Here is a 19,478-nt window from a genome sequence, read left to right as displayed (position 1 = left end):
TTTTCAACTTTATTTTTAGTTATTTTATTAGTTTCTGTTAACTATAGTATCCATGGTGATCACACTACTGGTCAGTTGCAAGTTGAATGCAAATTCTTTTACTTGACTTTCCATTTCAATGTGTCCCATCACGTTAGTTAGCTCTTTTGATCAAGTGATTTATTACTGCATAAAATACATTTAGCAGCCACTCATACAACCAGGAAGCCATCTGTCATTAGGTATGACAATACCTACAAGCGGGATTTTCAGAGCAAGGAGCTTGCGTTCATCTGCTTAGGGTCCAGAAATTGTCACGAGCAAGCCTAGCTAATCTTCAATCCTCTCAAATTGGATTCACACCTTGTACGCAATTGCGAGGCGTTTAGTAGGGTGTCTGTGCGTTGATGGCCGTCTGTGCACACATTAGAGGTGACTTCTGTCCGTCTTAATTGGCGTAGCCTTCAAAAGTGATTACAGTAGCTGCATAGCAGGTCACAGGTCAAAGATATCCGCTTGCCTATGACGACAAAGAGCAAGGTAGTGCAGAGCCCTTTGAAGAGGCAAAGGTTAAATGGGGCACGTGCAGGTGGAGGTGGACGTCAGGGCTAGAGACAATTGAGAGTGGTGTAGTGGGGTGCTTTTGTTTTACGCTGGAGTAGGCTACCCAGACAAGGCATTCCAGGCAGTTGTCAGGAACAGGCACAAACTGCAGCGGACATTGCAGTTTCTAACAAAGGTGTGCTCCAATAATTTTGCTAAGCCAGATGTCAAAGTTGTTTACGGGAATTATATTGAAACCGCATTTGCAACTCAAAAACAGATGTACAATAGCTTGGTCTGGTTCAGAAGAAAAATTCCCATCATTGTATGAATGTAATCATTTCACTGCAGCATCACACTGTACATGATGCCGTAATATGTAGTGTAATACAAACTCCAGTGTAAAAACTATATTGGAAGTAATTTATGAGTTATATTCTATGCAACCTGCTATGCAACCTGCTGAATTGCAAATAATAAATAAAAGGTGATTAGTTTAGGTCTACCTTATTCACCATTATGGAAATCAGGGTGAGTAAGCAACACTGTTACAGTGTTTAGCAGCACTGGCTAGGCAGCTCCAGCTAGGTCAGAGCAAGTTTATATAGCGTCTATCATTCCCGATCATTCATTCGCAAGAAGCAAAATAACTATTGTGAAATGTTTGAACTATATAGGAAAACTATATATTGATCTCCTGTGTGGCTAAATGCATTGTTGTAACTTACAGTAACGTGATATAATTGGCATTATACACTGACGGCCTTACCTAAATCATTTTCAATTTATGACTCAGTCATAATCCGATTGACATCATTTATATTCTTAAATAAAAAGCCCTTAATGATTTAATGCCATGCTTCGGTAAATTTGGACCCGGTGAGTCATCATAAATTGATATTCACTATGATATTCCTCATTTAGATTCAAGAGGTTTTTTTTGTCATATGCATAGTACTACCACACAATGACATTCTTATTCTGTTCACTTCCCCAAGCAGACTAGATTCCATAATTGAGCAAATAATAAGGTAGGCAATAAAACAAAAACAAACAAACAAAAACACACTACTAGCGCAATGAGGTCAGTAATAATGAACCACTAATAAATGAACAGATTTATATTCTGAGCAAATTACGGAGTAAATTGAGTGAAAAGACTGTATACATATGAGGAAGATAGTGCAAAATATCACATAGTGCGAATCAGTTTGAAGCTCACATATATCAAAACTTTAAAATATATTAAATATTAAGCCTTTATTAGAATATTTATCTTTGATTGGATGGTCTCTTCGACAAGTAGTTTAATAAATTTTGCAAGCACCGTGCTTACATGGTAAGCATACATACATAGTAAATGGCTCAATCCGGTAGCCACTGTACATATATTGTACACACATGCATACTTCCATACAGTATATGTATACATACATGCATAGATATGTGCGTACATTATAGTAATGATTTGAGTAATTGGGCCATCAGTTGACACTACCTGAGCTGTAAATGAGATTGATGGACAAGCTTTGAGCTGCTCATAAGCTTGCAGCAGGTGAGAAGTCACACGTTAAGTCACAACACTTAATTGAGATTAGCCGGCCACTTCACAGCAATGCGAGTGGTGAGCACACTTGGACGGATGTAAAGTGTGGCAGGATGTAGAGTACCAACGGCAAACGGAAAGTGGACATAAGCTTTCAGTAGGTCAAGATGAGGCGTCACATAACTGACCTGAAATTTCCTCAATGAGCCATGTATCATGATGGCACAGTACTTCAGTACAAAGTAATAAAATCTATTGAATGCCGACTATGCTGTATATGCGCACAGAAATGTTGGTGGTTATATAAATTATGACAGTACTTGACAATGTTATGTGAGGTTTTTTTTAGCAAAAAAAAAAAAAAGACCAGGAAACAAGTAAAAAATAAACAGCGTTACAAATGTAATACGCCACAATGATTATGTTCAAGATGGTGTCGCTCTGCTTGTACTTTTTTCAGGGAATCGGATGTCATTTATATATTCACTATTAATGTTTGTACATACTGCCTTAAAGAATTACAAAAAAAATCAACATTCAGTGGCATATTGCTTTAATGTATTCAGGCCCTGTTTCGAGATTTATAGGCCGACAGCAGAATGTTAAAATTTTTTCTCTAACTGGCCGGGGGCAGTGTTGTGTTCGGATCTCTTTCTGGTTAGAAACTGGGCTGTGGAATTCCCAATGAAGTGGAGTTGTTGATTGATGAGATATTTCTAAAAGTCAAGTTTTTGGTTTTTGAAGACAGTGACTTAAAGTGCCTACTAAGAGTTAACCTCTTTTTTTAATATCCAAAAACAATTATGTCATTTTTGTTGTTGTTTTGTTTTCGCTGAAAGATATTCTGGGTCGCATTTATTTGGGGAAAACTGACAAATATAGCTGTGTGTCATCTGTCTTGCCATTATAGCTTACATTGACTTTTTCAAGAATTTCAGCCAGATAGAACAAAAGGTGTCAAAGATTGAGCCCTGAGGGACCCAACACGACATGGTCATTCAATCAGATTTGAAACTTGTTAACTCACACATATATATATATATATATATATATATATATATATATATATATATATATATATATATATATATAAGACTGTTCCATTTTTTCCTTCTACGATAAGGCTATGACGGCAATTTAAATTGCTTTGTAGGTCACTGTGTCGCACTGATATAAACGTTAAATAAGCAAACACTTTCTCTCTGGCTAGTCTTGACAGATCCTCTTTAAATCCTGACAGGATCTGTGCTCTAATCCCATGGCCCAGACAAATTCACCTATAATACTTCCTCTACTTCTCCCGGCATGCAGCCCGTTGATACGCATTTCTCCCATTTGGGGCAGCTCAGTGGGGCAGTGGTTAGCACGTCCGCCTCACAGTTCAGGGAAATGAGTTCAAAACCACCTCATTTCGGCCTTCCTGTGTGGATATTGCATGTTTTTTCCGAGCCAGCGTGGGTTTTCTCCGTGGACTCCAGCTTCCTCCCACACTCCAAAAACTTGCATGGCCGGTGTAGTGGGTTAGGGTTCGGGTTAGGGTTAGAGTTGGGGTCAGGGTTGGGGTTAGGGTTGGGTGTGATTGTGTGCGTTCGTCCCTCTGTGCCCTGCGATTGCTTGGCAACCAATTAAGGGTGTCTCCTGTCTACTGCCCATAGCAGCTGGGACAGGCACCTGCAGGCCTGCGGCCCTTGTGAGAATATACAGTATATATATATATATATATATATATATATATATATATATGTATATATATATATATATATATATATATATATATATATATATATATATATATATATATATATATTTGCGCAGTGTTATTGGATGTTTGTCATTGTGTGTCAGTGTTATGATGATCAGGTGATCAATTGAGGTTGTGCCCCAACTCTAAACTTTAAATTCCAGGTGATCATATAAAATTAATTAAGAGTGTCTGTGTCTACAGTGTTTTGTGCTATTTTTTTACACCATATGTCGTGTCTTGTTGCTGTATACCAGGGGTAGGCAACTCCGATCCAAGAGAGCCGCTATCCTGCCTCTATTCAATGTCCTCCTTCTGTAACACACCTAATACAAATGATCGGAGCTAGCTGATGAGCTGATTATTTGTGATGTAGGAAAGTGCTATCAAAAACGTGTATGAATGCAGCTGTTAAGGAAGGAGGTTGCCTATCTGCTGTAGACCAAGCAGGATGATGAACATTAGTACTACAGCTCTTCCAAGGGGCCAAAACTGAAATATCAAGCAGATAAAGTACAGTACATACTGTATATGCTTGGATGACTCACTATTTATTTTAATGATGTTCTTTAACAGTTTTTATCTGATCAATATTACTATTACCGTGTTGATTCAACCATATATAACATGGTTTTATTATTGTGTTTTCTATTTCTATTGTACTACAATATCCATGTATGGTATTATTTTTGTATAGGAGCACCGCCTGTGCGTGCGTGCGTGTGTGTTTGTGTGCGTGTGTGTGTTGATTGCAACAACAAAATTAACTGTATGATCATCTCGGATACAGTATTTGGATTAGTATGAAATAGCACCCTCTAGTGGTTTTTTGCTTGTTCTCATTCCATTATTTCAACATCGTAAATCTTTAAGGTGTTAAATGATCTCTGGATGACAATTAACATAACATTTTCAATTTTGTATTAGTACACATTCATTTTCAGATGGTTTAATTTTGGAGGATATTTTAATGCAGTTTTTAATTGATATGTTCATACAGCTAGATGATTGGTTTACAGTGACAAACTAGTTTGAATCAATTTCAAATTTGATTTCCTCTCTTACAGTTACATCACATATGAGTATACTGTATTTAAAAACTGAGAAACTACCATACACGTGAATTTATTCTGTATTTTGATGGGGTTTAAATGTATGAATAATGAATGAAGAAATCAACCTCAAAATTCTATGTTTTCTCCATTGAAGATTTAAGAACAACATTAAATTGCAAAAATGTGGTTCAAAGACTTTACAATGAAGATTCAAATTTGACACATATTGGGTTTTTTTTAAGTCTTTATTTGAAACTTCCTTTTCAAAAAGTGGTCAAAATTGGTGTTCCATGTTGATCACTACAGTGTCTATGGTGCCACATTTAGGTTAGGGATCCCCCAAGCTCTCATAGATGAAATAATCTCTGTCATTTGACATCATGTAAATGTCTGAATCTCCTCTTGATTCAACGATTCCCTCAATGCAGCACAGGGTAAATCTTTTGCTGGTGTACATAGAACCTTCAGCCTCTGTCGAGATCAAAGAAACATTTATGTCTGCGCTATATTGCTCAAAAATGCTCAACAAACAGAATGCCACAGCACCTATTGATTGCGTAATTACACAGCATTTGCGGAAAACTATAGAAAACTTCACATGGGTATACTACATGGTACACGCAAATACATGATATATATTTACCTACTTACCTGTCTTAGAGTACCTGGAGTGAGAATGACAGCATAGAACATCCACAACAGTACCATGAGTGGTGACGACAGAGCAAGGACTCCTCCGATAGCATAGCCCCACCACGGGTATTCATAAGTGTTGTTGAACTTCAATGGTGTGTATTTGACCAAAGTAAATACCAAAGTGCACTAAAAGAAACCAGTAAATGGGATATCAAACCAAGAAAGAACCAGAATGTCTCAATTTATGTCATTGTAATTTAGAATATATTTTGTTCTTTGTTATTGTTGCCATCATGTTGTTTTACCTAACTATGTCGGCAATGAGACTGTTTTGTTTTTTTGCAAATTAATACACTTTAAGAGATGTTTAGCATGGCGGCGCCCACCGTGGTTGCCGTTCTCTGTTTGCTGAGGTGAACAGAGTAAGTATTTCACTGTGTGGTTTTGTGGTTTACATGTGACAATACTTCGTTACAATAATGGTTGGTATTGTTTAATCGGGTTCCAGATTCACTTCAGTTCTATTTGGTAGAACTTGTCTATAAAGAAATTTCTGATACTTACAGTGCAAATAGCTGGTGTCAGATACCGCCAACAGTATTTCATAAAAGGCCACGGATGATAGCCAATCATATCATTGATGTTATCACACAGACGATCTGCGCCTTCAGAACATATGCCGTTCATTAGGATTGTTATCTTCAAAAATTTGCAAAACCCCCATGTGAATACAGCTACTTTTTTTGTGAATGCAACCAAATCAAAAGCGCATACCATAAACCCATCCGATGCAGACGGACTCGAGAATGACAAAAAAAAGAATAGTCATCCCGCTGCAGGAGTAATGATCAAACAGCTGGAAAACGTAGAGGCCTCCCTGCAGTAAAAAGAAAATGACAACGTTGCCATCGCGTCACCCAATGCAAACCAATGCAAACGAGGCTTGCTAACCTCTGTAACCAATAGTAGTCCTGCAAAGAAGCTTGCAACACTGATAGCAAGAACAAGGAGCTTTCGTTCACATTTACTTCTAAAAATGGATGGGAATGCGTCAACAATGTTGGTGATCAGTGCCTCCAGATAGATAAACTACGGCAAGGACACAAATCGTTGTTGGTCATTTCAATGTTATATTAAATCTCAAGTGCTCAGATTGTTTCTGGACTAAACGAGTCTTGCCTGGCTGTCTAATCCTAAAAAGATAATCATGGCAAAGAAGCAAATGGCCCAAAGCTGAGGAAGAGGCATCAGAGCCACAGCGCGAGGATAAGCTATGAAAGCGAGACCTGGACCTGCAAAGACCAAAAAAACAAAACAAGGCAGTTATTGTCCTGACACAGTTGATAAGCTTCAATTCTGAATGTATTGTCAAGCATCTATACCTGATTCAGCCACCATGGAAATGTCCACACCTTGCTCCTTGGCCATAAAGCCAAGCACGGAAAAAATAGCAAAACCGGCAACAAAGCTGGTCGAGACGTTCAGCAAGCACAAAAAAATGCAGTCCCTGTTGGGAAATACAAGAAAATCAATTTTCAAATTTGTCAAAGCAATGATTTTTTTAACCACTTTAGCATTATGCACACCTGAAGCAGTTGTTGTTGTATTTGTTACAGCTGCTTGAAGATGTCAAAACACCAAAGGAAATTGCATAGGAGTAGAGGATCTGACTGCCAGCATCCAGCCAAACCTGCCAAAGAAGTATCTAACTTAAAAAGACTGCAAATCCCTCACTGAGAATTTGTTTGTATAAATAGCAACATGATGGTACCAATGGATCTCCAAGCCGGGAAGCATCTGGGTAAAGGTAGAACTTGATTCCTTCTTTGGCTCCTGGTAACGTTAAACCACGAACAAGTAACACCAAGAGCATGACATATGGAAACGTGGCAGTGAATGGGACCACCTAAATGAAACCAGGAAGGGCTTAAAAACTGTTCTCAAAATTATATACGCTCATCCGCCGACCAGAGATGATGTTTAAGGGCAAAAAAAAATCAATGCAAGTTGAATAAAAGATAACATTCAAACGTGAATTCAAAAGTATATTTGGAATTTTGAGAATACAAATATTTCATTGATTATATTCATAAAAATGACGAACAACTTCTAAAAATGACCTTGTGTTGATGTGTGGCCATTATGTAAACAAGTGCAGCGCTCATCAGTGTACTGTAGCTAGCTCTTAGGGCAGACACTTTCATGCGTCAGTTAAATGGATGTATTGTTACCTACAAGCATATTAATATTTTTACCTTTCCTGTGAATTTGACTCCATTCCAAATACACAAGACACACAATACCCAGGCAAGAAGAAGACAAAGGGCCAAGTCCCAACGAATGTTTCCAACGTGTTCAATTCCACTTGATAGCTGCAAAATCCTCCTCCTGCGCAATAGATCCGATCAGAAACAGGAACAAAACCCACACATAAATACCCCATACAACATTATACTTACTCCCAAAACTCTAAAACTGAAGATGTGCCATTTTCAAATTCTTGCAAAGATTGATTGTGGCTGGATTCGAAACAATTGTCTTTGTTTCCAATAAGAAAATACAAGCAAGTTAAATTAGACAAAGTACATATCAGTTATGGGAAAATCTTGTCTCCATACCTGTGTTCCAGCTGTTATGACAGCTGGCCCAGGGGAGCTCGGATGAGAAGGATGAAAACAGGTAGCGAAAGGCCCAAGCTAAAATGATAATGTAATATATCCCGATGTAGAAAACCACCAGCTGGCTGCCATACCCTAAGCCTGCATGTTTGCAAAATACAAAAACATGTTTCTGTTAAAACATGAAATATCACTTTTCTGTTTTTTTCTTTATAACACAGCATCCCAACATATATACTGTATATATATATATATATATATATATATATATATATATATATATATATATATATATATATATATATATATTAGTCCCGACATATTTATAGAAAATGGATGGATATCTCTTAGTTAAATAGCAGTTCAAAATCAAAATCAATACTTCAATAGCATCTTTCTCTTGTCTCCCTTTGTTTGCCAACGAATTGTAGGTATAATTGTTTACTATTGACTTATTTCACTTGATAAAGGGAGCAACAGTGGTCAGAAGGTAGGAGAGTACGGACAGACCTTCAAAAAGAGGACAGACTTTTCTCCAGCATGTAATTCCACCCTGTCTGGTATACTGGCCCAACGATGTTTCCAGCAAAAAGAGGGGCATGCCACAGGTGCAGAAGAACAGCAAATATGGTAAGAGGAAGACTCCTTTGAAACAAAAGGAACATCTTTGAGTTTGTGGCTTTTTGAAGGCTGCGAAAGTGACCTTCAATGTCCTGTTCAAAGTTTTTGTAAGATGTAGGAATGCTGAACTTTGACACAATGTACAACTCCCCAGCTTTTGTTTTTCCTTTTTGTTTATCAATATACTCAGGGATTTAGCAACACCTACATAAGCAATAATGGCTGCTATCAATTTTTATTCAAAGAATTGTCAGTGGGTTTAACAAAAAACAAATCCATAAATGTGCACAAAAACATTGCAGAACAGAACTAAAATCAACAACAAAAAACCATTGTTAACATTCAAACCAACTGAAGTACTTTTTACCTCCTCCATTTTTGTAGCAAAGGTATGGAAATCGCCAGACATTTCCCAGGCCGATGATATTTCCTGCCATAGCGAAGATGTATTCAATTTTACTGGACCACTGCTCTCTCTGCTGGCCTTTGGATGCAGCTTTGACTTTGGTACCCTCATTCCATGTGTTCAATTGTGTGGGCTCCATTAGTACCTTTACTTAGGGCTAATCTGAACATACCAACATATATCAGAGGGGTTCAGTATTGCCTCTAGAGCAAGGAACCTTAAATAGAAAAGGCAGTACAGACAAGGGATATCTCACAGCCAATCAATGAAGGCATACAATGATGATAATGGAAAAGTTAGACTCAAAGAAACCATTCATATAGTGTTTAAATAAATAAAATGAAAAGTGTCATACTGTTTAAATACCCTAATTACATACAGTACAATAGTAAATAACATTATTTGCGGATTGAGCATCTTGTTTATTTAGCTGCACTGAGAATTTGGTTTGGGTGTTTGCTCATTTTAATAATGTGGTCTCTGTGTCTGTTACTAAATGTAAGTACTGTTGATTATAGTAATCCATATTGAGTTTGGTTTAAGATGTCAAATTGTTGCTAGTACTGTATTTACTTGTAGTTTTGTTCTATACATATATATATATATATATATATATATATATATATATATAAACAACGTTTTAGTCAAATTAAACAGTTCTTCCTTTTATCTATCCTTCAAGTCACAAACTGAAACATTTTATTTAACGTTAAATAAATAAGAATATTGAAATTTTAAAAAATTTAAATTAGGTTACATTATATATGATAATCATAGACAGTAATACAAGTACAACTCGGCAAACACAGCGTTAATACTTTCTGGGACAATGGTCACTCAAGTGGACACATTCTTTCTCATTTGAATAGATCTTTAGTCTTAAAAATACTTAAAAAATCCTGATGTAAGTTATAGTCCATCTATTCAAGGGTTAAGTGAATCGAATATGTCAAATAATTTATATTTTTGTAAACAAAAAAATAATAATTAGCTAAGGAAAATGTGGTTTAAGGAGAGTTTACCTTGAGCAGCAGGAGTGTGGTCACGAGTGAAAAGTCCTGTTAAAGCAGATACCAGTGTTTCTTTCCATATAGGTAGCCTGCATTGGGTTTCACTGAGGAGCGGCCAGCATCACCAGTATCTCAGTTGGTTATTGTTCTGTGATGGGAAGAACCTTTTTGACAGGGGAGGGATTTGTGTCTTGAACCATAAAATGCTGTGGGTGGATTCCAATGCAAGCACAATAATTTCAGCATATTTTACATAGTTACATAGTTAAAAAACCAACGGAGCATGTTAGTGTGAATAAACCGAAATAAAAGTGGCATCACATTGTGAGAGGACATGCTGTATTATTTGACTACAAGTCGATCTCGAGTATTGGTGCACCCCAGTTCAGTGCCAACGTAACATGTGAGTTTGGTGATGGTAAAACAAAGGCAGTGGATGTTTCATTTGTGAAGATTGTCGAATTATTGTCACATGTATAGCATGAAACCACATAGTTGTAGTGTATTTTTTTTTTCCTTTTTATGCTCAATGCAACCATAAACAGGCAAACTGGCAGGACTTGACAAAAGTCGATATTTCCGATGTTAAAGATGAGCAAGTATATATAATCATTTTACGTCTTGCACATCCATGATGTATAAGACATCAAATTTGATCAAAGTTCCTTTTTTATTAAGTTAAATGTAAGGACAACTCTCACATGCTTATCCCTTTCCAACTGGAGCCTTTGCTTTTTTTCTGACTGGGCGAATAGGGGCGTGAGCTGGACTTCGACATTTTTCTGGCTGGTTGACTGGGCTACTAGGGGCGTGAGCTAACCTTGGCAAATAGTTCTGCTGGGAATGTCCTTTGTTTGCAAAGGATTGATTTAGTGTTTGGAGCTACACTGGATTTGCAAACTTCAATTGTTTAACCAAGGCAGCAACGAGACACCAAAGCACGGCTGGACACATGAGCTACAGTGTTTTTAAAAACATTTGGGGTACCCGAGTGGATATACAGTATTGCACATCTCAGTTTGAAGGTTAAAAGAGCTCCTCAATGCGCTACACTGCTTTTAAAAACTCGAGTCGGGGACACTCGAGTGGATACACTGTACTTGTTAGTGGGAAGGGAAAGAGAGAACTCCATGATGAAGAGGAAGAGGAAGAAAAATTGGGAGATTTTGAAAAGACTGATGGATTGTGACCGCCGTTTTTGTTTTTGGTGAGTGATAGCATTTTCTTTATTTATTGTTTCATTTTTAATGTTTGTGTTGTTTTATTTCTTTCATATTCAATTAAAAGTAACGAAATAAAATACTGTTCTTCTTTTATTGAAATGCGATTTGTAAATTAGACTTCATAAAATTTTGTGGATATTTATTTTAAATTCATATTCATTTTTTTAAGTTTTGACAGCATTACATATAAAGACAAGTTTTAATTGCTGGTGTTGGTTTATTGACATTTAAATGCTCCGGAAAATACCCTGAGTAATGCGTACATGTGCGAATGAGGGTTATTTATTAGAGTTTGACATCACTGAAGGCGTACATGTGAAAGTCACGGACCGCCACTGGTAAATATAATTATTTGTGGTTTTGCCACATCTTATTTATTTAGCCAACCTGAGAGTTTGGTTAGCGTGTGTGCATATTTTAATGACAACTGCTCTGCATACCTTCTCAGGCCTCCCAGACTTTTAGGCATGTAACACGTTCCTTAGGCCACCAGCAAAATTTATATTATTGTGTCCCAAAATTAAGGAACATTTTTTGTAACATTTAAGAATGACTAATGGGTACCAGAAGTAACACCAATTCGTCGCAATAGAAGATTCTTTTGAATGGCCATTCATGTACACTGACTGTAGTGGAGAGACAGTGAGAGATTCTCTCTCGATGGCTTAAGTTGTCCCCGCATACTTGCTGTTGCACGTCGACCAAACTGGAGATGGTACCGACGGTGAGGCAGAGTTCACATGCAGCAGTTGTTTATCTTCCTTCCTTCCATCCATCCATCCAGTCATCCATTTTCAATAGCCACATATCCTTAATTCATTTAATTTTACTTAACACTCCATTTCAAACATGTGTGCACCACTGTACTCTGGAATATACAGTACTTCACTCACACTAATTCATGTCTTCACACACAGCGCTCGCTTTATAATTGTGAAAATTTACCACTGGAGGTTCTTTACAGCTAAATTGCCGTTATATAATGCCATGACTCAGTCGATGTTGTTGTCTTTCACATTTAATTTTGACTTTATTTGCGGAGCCATTTGAATAGTGTGTTTTCATACCTTGGTGAAAGATTCCTGCATGTTCATGTATGAGCCGAGATAAACACACGCATGCACACACACATTCATCGCGTCAGCAACACTACAGATCTTTTTTATTAGTCGGTCTACCGAAGGGAGGTGGTCCCATGTCCTGACCTGTTGGGTGACCTGTTGGCAATTTCTTTCATTATTCATTAATCAACCAATGATGCCAACCAAGTGAACCTTATTCCAACATCATCAAATGATCTCAACGAAGTTAAACAATGAGAAAAATTTCTCAACAAGGACCGGTTTTTAATTCAGTAATTGTAGTAATTATGTTAAGGAGGGATAATGACATATGGTTTTGGAACAATGGGAGGAGCAACTCCATATGTTGATGTCTGATCAGGCAAATATCAGGCAGTGCCTTTTCCCATAGCTTCTGATCTTCACACAGCTCAAATCCTGACGACTATCACGCCTAATGGAGAGGTAATGTAAAAGAACATTTTTTTGTACAGTGTTTCCTCGTAATTTTTGAAGCAGTATAACAAAGGGTGGGTCATGTTTCACATCATTGTTTTTGCCCGTCGCATCAGTGTGGGTGAGAACCATATACGGTGTAGGAATTTCAAGGTAAAAGCGAGTATTTCTGTTGTGGTACTATGGGTTACACATAAACCAATGTACAATCTTGTTGAAGGAAGGTCTTTAAGTCTGTCACTAAGGGACACATTTTCTCTCAGTGCCTGTTTGTTTTTTCTTCAGGTATTCCATTTTGTTCCCATGTTCCAAACACATGCATGGTAGTTCAATTGAACGCTCTAAATCAGGGGTCACCAATGTGGTGCACGCATACATCAGGTAGCCCCCAAGGATCAGATGAGTAGCTCACAGGCTTCTTTTGCGAATGGCTTCCAAGTGATAGAACATTGTGAGTTTCTAGAGCTTTATTGTACTTATATTACATTTTTATTGCATGATATTAAAGGTGGCGGATGACATTTTGGCACATTTGCCTCACAGTTCAGAGGTCCCAGGTTCAATTTCAGTGTTCTTCGGCCTTCATGTGTAGTTTGCATGTTCTCCTCATGCTTGCGTGGGTCTTCTTCAAGCACTCAGGTCTCCTTCCTCATTCCAAAAACATGCATTAGGTATGATTGTGGATGTGGACCCTAGTGAGGTTGAGCAGCTATAGAAAATGGATTACATATTGAGTTACATATTTCCTACAGCGGTTACTAATTATTGTGAAAAAATATTAACATAATCAATGTCCTCAAATAAATGGGTATAAAATTAATTAACCTATAAGAATAACATTATGACAGATGCTTTGTCCAAATTAGTCATTTCAGAAGTGTGGTAACCCTTCAGATTACTTAGTACAAGCATGCCTGCAGACTTTGTACCAATAAGCATTTATAATGGATGGATGGATGGATGGATGGATGGATGGATGGATGATTTTCCTCATGACATGGAACAACAAGTCAAAGAGGTCCATACTTCTGCTAAACTGCAGGTTCTATTGTTGCAGTGCCATAAAGAAGACATATGACCCAGAGGTGAAGCTCAAGGAACGTGCCTCACCGAGAACCATCACTGTGGCCAGAGGACAATGGTCCAACAAAAGGGAGTTTCTTCTTGCTGTTGCAGGAGAAATCATCGGACTTGGAAATGTGTGGCGGTTTCCTTACCTGTGCTATAAAAATGGAGGCGGTGAGTTAGAGAGAACAGGAGAATCATCAACAAAGAAACCGTGTGGACCATGTGACTACAGGCTGGCGTGGTCACTTTCAAGTGTCTCGTTGACTGTGTTTATGTGTATGACGTAGTGAAAAGTGAACAAGTGAAAGGGGAGTGTTAAGAAAGAAAAAACGTTAAATTGTTTTTTGGATTTTATATACTGGATAATAATATATGCATCCATGTTTCTTTCCGCCAGGAGTGTTCTTTATCCCTTATGCAGTCTTCCTCTTTACATGTGGCATCCCTCTGTTTGTGGTAGAGATCGCTCTCGGCCAGTACACGAAACAGGGTGCCGTTACTGGCTGGAAGCGAATCTGTCCCCTCTTTGAAGGTAAAAATGCACTCCCGGGCTACAGCATTCTGTGACACTGATATAAAGTATCCATACTGAATACAAAAGTTGTCAAAAATAATACTTCAATCAATTTTGAGAGATGTTCATTAATTATGGCTTTACTGCATTGAATGGTAGTTCTTAAAATGTTGATTCTGATGCAACTGTCTCTTTATTGCTCTCAACTACACGTTAAGTTCGGGACGGTCGTGGATTGCTATGACATGTTGTGATATCTGTTCTTTTGCAAACATGCATTTGTCTCATTCCATTTTCAGCAAAATCAGGTTGTTGGTATGGAGGAAGGGATACTTATTAATAAAATAAATAAACTGCAGTTTAGTGTTTCACTTTAAAAGATCAGCGCCACATATCTGCCATCTTTAATTTGAATCATAACAGGAATTGCTATTTTTACAGTGTTTATGCTGTATGTGCCATGTCATGTTTGGAAACAAGAGTAGAAATGTGATTTTTGAATTTACACATTAACATGTTATATTTTTTTCCTCAAATCTGTTAGGGATTGGTTATGGAACTCTGGTTGTAGTTTTATACTTCAGCATCTATTACATCATCATATTGGCCTGGGCATTGCTGTACCTGTTTTCTTCCTTCAGCTCTCAGCTCCCTTGGACAAACTGCAGAAACAGCTGGAACACAGGTATGTACACATACGTGTGTTTCAATTTATACCGACATTGGCCGGTCCTCACATGTTCAGACCTCATTTTGAACGTCAAGCACTTGCTTTTGGAGTAGAGGTTTTAATGAGTTTAGGGTTGAGATTGTAATGCATCTTTTGCTAAAGGAGTTTTAAGGAGTTAATCCAAAAAGCTAGCTAGCCACAGAAGTTTGAAGTCTCCACAGAATGTCCCACTGAATGACCTTGAGTTTTTTGTCTTGAACGTGCTTTCACAAAAAAGTTATACAAATGACAAAGCCACAAAAGTGGAAAACACCATGATATGACCCTTTAGCAAAATATTAAGCAGAAGCCAGACCGACGTACAATACTGCCATAGCATATGCCAATACAGCTGGACATTATGTATACTATGCTGCTCCTCACCTCATGTCAGGTAGACAGGTCATCATGTCATCCAAACATCAGCGAATAATTCAAATGTAATTCATTGTAAGTTCCGCTGTGTTTTTCTTTAATAACTCAAAGTTCCCAGCTGTTTTCAGGCAGTAGGCAAGGGACACCCTGAACTGGTTGGCAGCCAATTGCAGGGCACAGGGAGACGAACAACCATTCATGCACCCAATCACACTCAAGGACAATTGTGAGTGTCCAAGACACCTGGCATGCATGTTTTTTAAGTGTAGGAGGAAGCCAGAGTGCTCGGAGAGAACCCACGCAAGCTCAAGGAGAGCATGCAAACTCCACACAAGATGGCAGGAGCGAGCTGGAATTGAACTCAGGACTCTGAACTGTGAAGGGCACGAGCTAACCACTCTTTCACCAAGCTGCCTTATTTGGGATGATATGTAAATCAATTACTGTATGTGTGAGCAACTTTCATAAATGTACTGTAGATGGAGTTTAATGAGTCTGTGCACAGAGACGTGTGTGGAGCTCAATCAAACACGTGGTCTCAACTGGTCTGTGCCAGAAAATGCAACATTGCCTGTGAAGGAGTTCTGGGAGTAAGTTCAAATGCTTCATCAAAACAAAACAAAACAAAACAAAAAAGAAGCTAAGAAAATTCCTGATGCTAATGGCAATGCAACCAACAGGAGAAGAGTACTGCAGCTAACAGCAGATGCTCATGAGATTGGCGGTGTTCGATGGGAGTTAGCTCTGTTCCTTCTTTTGTCTTGGATCATCTGTTACTTTTGCGTGTGGAAAGGAGTCAAATCTACAGGAAAGGTAGATGACTGTAATAGGTTTGCTTGCTTGCTGCACACAATCTAGCTACAAGTGTCAGTTTGCTTAGCAACAAAAAAGAACTCAATCTTTTGTTTTGTTGGTTCTAGGCTCATGATTGACATTTGATACTGATATTGTAACTTTACAATCATAACATCCTACATATCACATTAACATTTTTGTAAAAAAAAAAAGGCCTCTTTAGTTTTGGATTCATGTATTCAATGCTTTGCCAAAAGTGATTTGCGAATGGTGTTTGAACTTTGGGATCATGTTTAGCACAGAGAAACAGCACTCGATAGAATGTGTACTTCAATTTGGTCTGACAGGTTGTGTACATAACGGCAACATTTCCATACTTGATGTTGGTTGTGTTGCTTGTCCGTGGACTGACGTTGCCCGGGGCCATGGATGGCATCAAGTTTTACCTCTACCCAGAACCATCTCGCCTGGCTGATCCGCAGGTTTGTCTCTGAACGCATTTAACTTCATATGATGTGAAACATCAAGACACACAATGACAAAGCTAGTAAACTACATATGATGGAAGAACGAATCCAAGAGGACAAGCTGGGTCAAGACACAAGCAGATGAGAATGGTCAGCAGGCAGGCAAGTGGTTAGGGACAGGCAGGGTCAAGGCATGAGCATGCAGGCGAGGGAACATACTGGAAAGCTTGGCGAGGGAACGCGAGACAATGAGTCGAATACTGGCAAGGAGACCAGGTTTTATGTAGTGCAGGAAATTGGTTGCACTTTTTTCTAATTTTGATTGGTTGATTGATCAATTGAATGATTGATTGATTGAAATTATGTCAAACTGGTTTTGAGCAAGAACGTGATGGCCGGACTACTAGTTGACAACTCATGTTTAATCTTGGCTGCCCACAAGCAAAGAGGGGAACTATTCCAAACCTCTGTGACTATGTATGACCTTAGGGTCTTAACCAGTTTAAACTAAATTATATGTGCCAGGGTGTAGAGGGACAGGAAGATGAAGAGCAAGGAAAGGTCACTGCAACATCATGTCTAAGCTCAAGTCACTCACCTGATCACATGTGCCAAAAAGGCCTAACCTAACAATGATTACAAAGATGATGTTTGCCTCTAGCGACTTGATGTCCTTGTCTTGCAGGTCTGGATGGACGCTGGCACACAGATATTTTATTCCTATGCTGTCGGCATCGGCTGTTTGATGCCGCTTGGCAGTTATAACAAGTACAACAATAACTGTTACAAGTAAGTTAACATAAAACCTGCTGTGTCAATATGAAATACACCTAAATATGCGATTAAGTCAGTGATTATACTACCACAGACATGTTTCTCTAAAGTACAGAGCTAAAATTAAAGGGAACAACAACACTGTATATTTCTTGTATGATAGACTTGCTGCTGATTTAGGAACAAAAGAATCTCGTGTCACTTGAAGGAAGCTACAACAAGCTGAGTTCAAAGACATACAGAAAACCAAAATTGCATTGATTATATGGCCCCTACACATTTGTATACAGTACATGTCTGACACTATTAGGGCATGCTCCTAACAATAATCATTTATTATTTATTCCTTTTCAGAGATTGCATATATTTGTGCCTCCTGAACACCATGACCAGTTTTGTGGCCGGCTTTGCCATATTCTCGGTTCTAGGATTCATGGCTTATGAGCAGAACATAGACATATCCAAAGTAGTGGAAGCAGGTAAAATGTCACAAATGGTTCCTGTGAGGGATTACAGGATGACACACTCGAAAAATAGGACTGTTTTCTTGTCACAGGTCCTAGCCTGGCCTTCATCGCTTATCCTCGAGCCGTGGCCATGATGCCGTTTCCACAGATTTGGGCCATTTGCTTTTTCGTCACGATCCTCCTGCTTGGATTGGACAGTGAGGTTGTTGACTTTTCTATTGTTTTCCTCATAAGCCAACTGTAATGAAATCAACAAAACCTATTCAAATTGACATATAATATAAATGTATCTCATTCAGTTTATATACATGGAAGCTGTGGCAACCGGCATCTGTGACCTGAAACCTTCCATCTTCTACGTTGGCCATAGACGCAAAGTGCTTCTTCTCCTCATCACTGTTCTCTGTTTCTTCATCGGCCTAACAATGGTCACTGAAGTAAGGTGGAATCAAGCCTCATTTCAGCGTTTGACTTTTTCTTAGATTTGTTCAATTCAAAGGTGCGTCCTTGTCACACTTACAGGGAGGATTATACATCTTTCAGTTGTTTGACTATTATGCCTGCAGTGGGATGGCTCTTCTTCTCTTTGCCATACTTCAGTCTGTGTGCGTTGGATGGGCTTATGGTGAGTAGAATTCTCATTTGAGTGGCTACTGCACTTGCACTCAGTTTTCCTCCTCATGTATTTCAAAATGTGACCACAGGAGCAGATCGTTTCTATGACAACATCAAGGACATGATTGGGTACAGGCCTTTACCACTGATTAAACACCTCCTGAAATACGTCACTCCAATCATCTGCACAGTAAGTAAATATTCAAGGCTGTCCTCAACCATCATACGGTCCCACTAGTGTTTCATTCAATCATGTTTATTAGGCAACGTTCATCTTCTCCTTGGTCAAATACAAACCTTTGAAGTTCAACAACACCATGGAGTATCCATGGTGGGGTTATGCTCTGGGCTGGTGGCTCATCCTCTCTTCCACACTCAACGTTCCTTTTTGGATGACGTACAACCTGATTAACACCCCTGGTACTCTTTTTCAGGTAAACTTTGGATTTGATTTGTAGTAACGATCATCATCTTTACTCAATGCTTAGAAGGATTTAATCCCCACAAAATGTTTTAAAATTGTAACTATTCAACATTCTTTTTTGCCAGCGAGTTGCCATCCTTTGCACTCCATCTGAAGATCTTCCCTCTCCCAAATTGGAGAAAGAAGTTCTTGAACAATCAGTCATGTTGTGAAAACATCGAACACTTCTTTTGAATACTGTGAGGCATACAAACAACTTGTAAGCTCTTTATGATCTTATGTCCAATGTAAGTGCTTCTTATATATACGATACTGTACATCTACAGTATACATTTCAATAACATCATGAATAAAAAGATAATGTATCAAGGAAAA

General features: G+C 38.4%; 2 protein-coding genes across 3 annotated transcripts; one reads left to right on the top strand and one right to left on the bottom strand.

Moving 5' to 3' along the window:
- Positions 1–5,162: 5,162 nt before the first annotated feature.
- LOC148419261 (sodium- and chloride-dependent GABA transporter 2-like) lies at positions 5,163–10,307 on the bottom strand. 2 transcript variants are annotated; one of them, XM_088424380.1, is made up of 15 exons: positions 10,168–10,307; positions 9,107–9,307; positions 8,629–8,763; positions 8,119–8,259; positions 7,960–8,038; positions 7,756–7,888; positions 7,272–7,406; positions 7,087–7,190; positions 6,883–7,007; positions 6,680–6,792; positions 6,452–6,589; positions 6,275–6,377; positions 6,065–6,165; positions 5,516–5,686; positions 5,163–5,335 (listed from the first exon to the last, which is right to left on the bottom strand). In XM_088424380.1, exons 2-15 carry the CDS (start codon positions 9,282–9,284, stop codon positions 5,243–5,245), a joined length of 1,749 nt encoding a protein of 582 aa, XP_088280506.1. In that variant the 5' UTR covers positions 9,285–9,307; positions 10,168–10,307; the 3' UTR covers positions 5,163–5,242. The 2 variants fall into 2 exon arrangements, with proteins under 2 accessions (XP_088280506.1, XP_088280505.1); XM_088424379.1 differs by having other exon boundaries at positions 5,530–5,686.
- A 2,589-nt stretch (positions 10,308–12,896) lies between these two features.
- LOC148419260 (sodium- and chloride-dependent GABA transporter 2-like) lies at positions 12,897–19,346 on the top strand. Its single transcript, XM_088422799.1, has 15 exons — positions 12,897–12,904; positions 13,953–14,134; positions 14,361–14,495; positions 15,022–15,162; positions 16,067–16,151; positions 16,242–16,374; positions 16,704–16,838; positions 17,509–17,612; positions 17,952–18,076; positions 18,154–18,266; positions 18,364–18,501; positions 18,587–18,689; positions 18,769–18,869; positions 18,943–19,113; positions 19,229–19,346. The coding sequence occupies exons 1-15, from the start codon at positions 12,897–12,899 to the stop codon at positions 19,313–19,315; spliced, it is 1,761 nt and encodes a 586-aa protein (XP_088278925.1). The 3' UTR covers positions 19,316–19,346.
- Positions 19,347–19,478: the final 132 nt, after the last annotated feature.

Source organism: Hippichthys cyanospilos, chromosome 9 (assembly GCF_059441005.1).
Source record: "Hippichthys cyanospilos isolate Australia breed blue-spotted pipefish chromosome 9, RoL_Hcya_1.0, whole genome shotgun sequence".
NCBI lineage: Eukaryota > Metazoa > Chordata > Actinopteri > Syngnathiformes > Syngnathidae > Hippichthys > Hippichthys cyanospilos.
This window is presented reverse-complemented; position numbering and strand designations above follow the sequence as displayed.